General features: G+C 48.3%; 1 protein-coding gene across 1 annotated transcript; it reads left to right on the forward strand.

Annotated features, from left to right (window-relative positions):
- Positions 1-1,282: 1,282 nt before the first annotated feature.
- LOC310875801 (tubulin beta chain-like) lies at positions 1,283-2,617 on the forward strand (the record flags this gene model as incomplete). The annotated part of the gene is made up of 1 exon (XM_083789175.1): positions 1,283-2,617. The coding sequence occupies exon 1, from the start codon at positions 1,286-1,288 to the stop codon at positions 2,615-2,617; it is 1,332 nt and encodes a 443-aa protein (XP_083645301.1). The 5' UTR covers positions 1,283-1,285.
- Positions 2,618-3,820: the final 1,203 nt, after the last annotated feature.

The raw sequence follows: 3,820 nt of genomic DNA on the forward strand, positions 1-3,820 counted from the left end.
TATCTATAATATCCAGAAAGTTCATTTCCTTTTCATATCAGCAGAAAATGACTTCTTCCTCCTCTTCCATTAAAGCTGTATAACCACAGCCCCTCTGTGCCACCACTAGGCGGTGTGGTGCCACACAACCACAGCATGCCAGCTGTGTGCATTAATGGTGACGTTTGAAGTATTAATTAACAGTAGGCCTATGCAGAATAATAGGTACATTTAAAGCACAACACAATACAAATACGGTTAACTGTGGACGACACCATAAAGCATTACACTTGTTTACAATAGGGTCCACCATTTTCAGTTCATCATAACATTTAGAGATAGAAATATACACAAAAAAACAGGAAATCATCATAAAAGGAGATACTGGCAACAACTGGGCAATGAGCCATTGAAGTTCTGGCTGAAACCAGTAGCTTGTTGCTGGGCAGAATGATTTACACTCTGCGCGCGTACCTCTCAAAGGGCCTCCTGGCCTTGTCTCCTTGGTCAGGGCGCGCTCCCTAGAGATGTATCAGTTAGTAGCGTTGGAATTTGAGAACAACAGTTTAAAGTGAAAAAATCACACCTGTGTGAAGTAAGTGTTGCAAATCCGTGTCCCCGGGGGGGGGGGGGGGGGGGGGGAACTGAGTGGTGTAACTCCCCCCCCTCTCTCTCTCTCTCTCTCTCTCTCTCTGTTTCTGGCACAACAGCGCCACTTTTGCCACTTAAAAATAAAGGTAATTGTATATGAACATTGTAGAGAATATTATATTCTCCAATCAGGTCCTTGAAAAGAAACGGGTTGAGAATCACTGCTAGAGCCGTAAAAATCTTCTCTTATGTGGGAGTCCCTGGCATGTGTTTTCAAATGGGGGTCCGCGGGGCTCATTAGTGTCAATTTGGGGGTCCTTGACATGAAAAGGTTTGCGAAACAGTGCGCTAAGTGGTGTTGTTAGGCAACAGTTTGTGTGTGTGTGTGTGTGTGATGTCGGACCTGTCGGAGCCTGGTAGGGTATATAAGACGTGGTCCTACACACAGCCTACAGAACAGAATATAGAATTGCCTAAGAACAGTGAAGAAGAAAGAGGAATCTAGAAACAGAAAGAAGAAGAAAGAGGAATCTAGAATCAGAAAGAAGAAGAAAGAGGAATCTAGAAACAGAAAGAATATTGAAACTTTGAAAGAAACTAGAAAAAAGAAAGAAACTAGAAAGAAATTGAAACTAGTGAAAGATTGAAAAACAAAACTAGTATAAAAGACTGAAAGAGAAGTTCTTATAGGTGACTGAACAAACTTTTGACAGAAATGAGAGAAATTGTGAGTTTACAGGCTGGCCAATGTGGCAACCAAATTGGATCCAAGTTCTGGGAGGTCATAAGTGACGAACATGGCATCGACCCCACAGGGACATACCGTGGGGACAGCGAACTGCAGCTGGAAAGAATCAACGTCTATTTCAACAATGCAACGAGTGGCAAGTATGTTCCTCGTGCCGTGCTGGTGGACCTGGAACCGGGCACCATGGACTCTGTGAGGTCCAGTCCTTTTGGTCAGATCTTCCGACCGGATAACTTTGTGTTTGGTCAGACGGGCGCCGGCAACAACTGGGCCAAGGGCCACTACACGGAGGGAGCTGAGCTGGTGGATAATGTGCTGGATGCGCTGAGGAAGGAGGCAGAGAACTGTGACTGCCTCCAGGGTTTCCAGCTCACCCACTCCCTGGGAGGTGGAACCGGGTCAGGCATGGGCACTCTGCTCGTTGGAAAGATCCGAGAGGAGTACCCCGACAGGATCATGAACACGTTCAGCGTGGTGCCTTCTCCCAAGGTGTCGGATGTGGTGATAGAGCCTTACAACGCCACCCTGTCCGTCCACCAGCTCGTGGAGAACACGGACGAGACGTTCTGCATCGACAACGAGGCCCTGTACGACATCTGCTTCCGCACCCTCAAGCTCACCACGCCCACCTACGGTGACCTCAACCACCTGGTCTGTGCCACCATGAGCGGCGTCACCACCTGCCTGCGCTTCCCCGGCCAGCTCAACGCCGACCTGAGGAAGCTGGCCGTCAACATGATTCCCTTCCCCCGGCTGCATTTCTTCATCCTCGGATTCGCTCCGCTCACCAGCCGAGGCAGCCAGCAGTATGCGGCCCTCACCGTGCCCCAGCTCATCCAGCAGATGTTCGACCCCAAGAACATGATGGCAGCCTGCGACCCGCGCCACGGCAAGTACCTCACCGTCGCCACCATGTTCCGAGGCCGCATATCCATGAAGGAGGTGGAGGCGGAGATCCTCAAGGTGCAGAACAAGAACAGCAGCTACTTCATCGAGTGGATCCCCAACAACGGCAAGACGGCCGTGTGCGACATCCCGCCCCGCGGCCTCAAGATGTCCTCCACCTTCATCGGCAACAGCACGGCCATCCAGGAGCTGTTCAAGCGCATCTCGGAGCAGTTCACGGCCATGTTCCGCCGCAAGGCCTACCTCCACTGGTACACCGGCGAGGGCATGGACGAGATGGAGTTCACGGAGGCCGAGAGCAACATGAACGACCTGGTGTCCGAGTACCAGCAGTACCAGGACGCCTCCGTTGACGACGACGGAGAGTTCGAGGAGGAAGAAGGCGATGATTAGAGAATACTTCATTGTCATACCAGCAGGGGGAGCTGCAGGATAGAAGGAGAAAGAACAGAAAGACGACCATGGAGGCATCCAAACTAATTCCTAAACAGAGAGACTGAAAAAGCCATGAAACTAAGTGAACTCCTAGACCTATAGCCCGTTTGGGACCTCGGTCACCGTGACAGCTCCGAGATGAGGTTACCCACTGTGCTAGGTCCCGGCAGAGGCTGCGTCCGGTAAATCGACAACGAGTGTCCCCCCTTTTCGCAACTTCATATAAAAAAACTATAGGTAGTCCGAGACGCATACAGATCATCGGAAGAGATAGTCGCAATGTAAAATCTTAAGCGACGGCTTGAAACAACCGTTTCAAATCACGTACGTAGTCAGCCTGAGAGAGACACGTTTTCCCATTTCATCCGAGTCGGAGCAGTACCGACACCCGCGGTCGGTCACAGGCTGACTAACTAACCGATTTAAAACGGTTGCTTCTTCCACCCGTCACTTAAATTGTACTTTCCGACTCTTTTGCGGAAACATCTGCAGGCGTCTCGGACCATTCATTAACCTTTTCATTTTTGGATATGAAAAAGGTTGCGGAAAAAAGGTCACCATTGGCCGACTTCCTGCCGGACACACCTCTGACCTCTGAACCCTACGCACCTGTGGAACCTCATCTCAAAGCTAGCGTGGAGAGGGAGCTTCCAAAATGCGGCTAGTGAACGCCAAAAAGCGGCCAGTGAACGCCAAACTACGTATCCCTGTTCAGTTAACGCTGAATCACTGCTACGTCTTTTTTATACAGAATATACTGCACATCTTTTTTAACATGATGACAATATTCACATGCAGCAACATGAACCTTTTTTTTTTAAATTACAGAGTATTGACACCATGACAATATTTCTGAACACCACCCTTAATTCCCCTTTTTTTAAGAACAGATGATCACAACAACACGTCTGTTCATTTATTATTTAGTTCACGACAGATTATCCACAACACAATAGGTCTGTTTCTGCACCATTTTCTTTTCTTTTTCTCCACAACAAATATGTTTCTGAATCTCCTTTTTTTTTAACGACATAATCGTCAATATTTCTTTTTTTTTAATACAGCAGAATATCTACAAAAGATACTCTCAATCTTCTGCCGTATAGTCTGAGAACCCACCTCTTCAGACTCCATCTTAGCCCATAGCACTTTCCAAATAGC

Source organism: Protomyctophum parallelum (assembly GCF_964188405.1).
Source record: "Protomyctophum parallelum genome assembly, chromosome: 18".
In the NCBI taxonomy this organism is placed as follows: domain Eukaryota; kingdom Metazoa; phylum Chordata; class Actinopteri; order Myctophiformes; family Myctophidae; genus Protomyctophum; species Protomyctophum parallelum.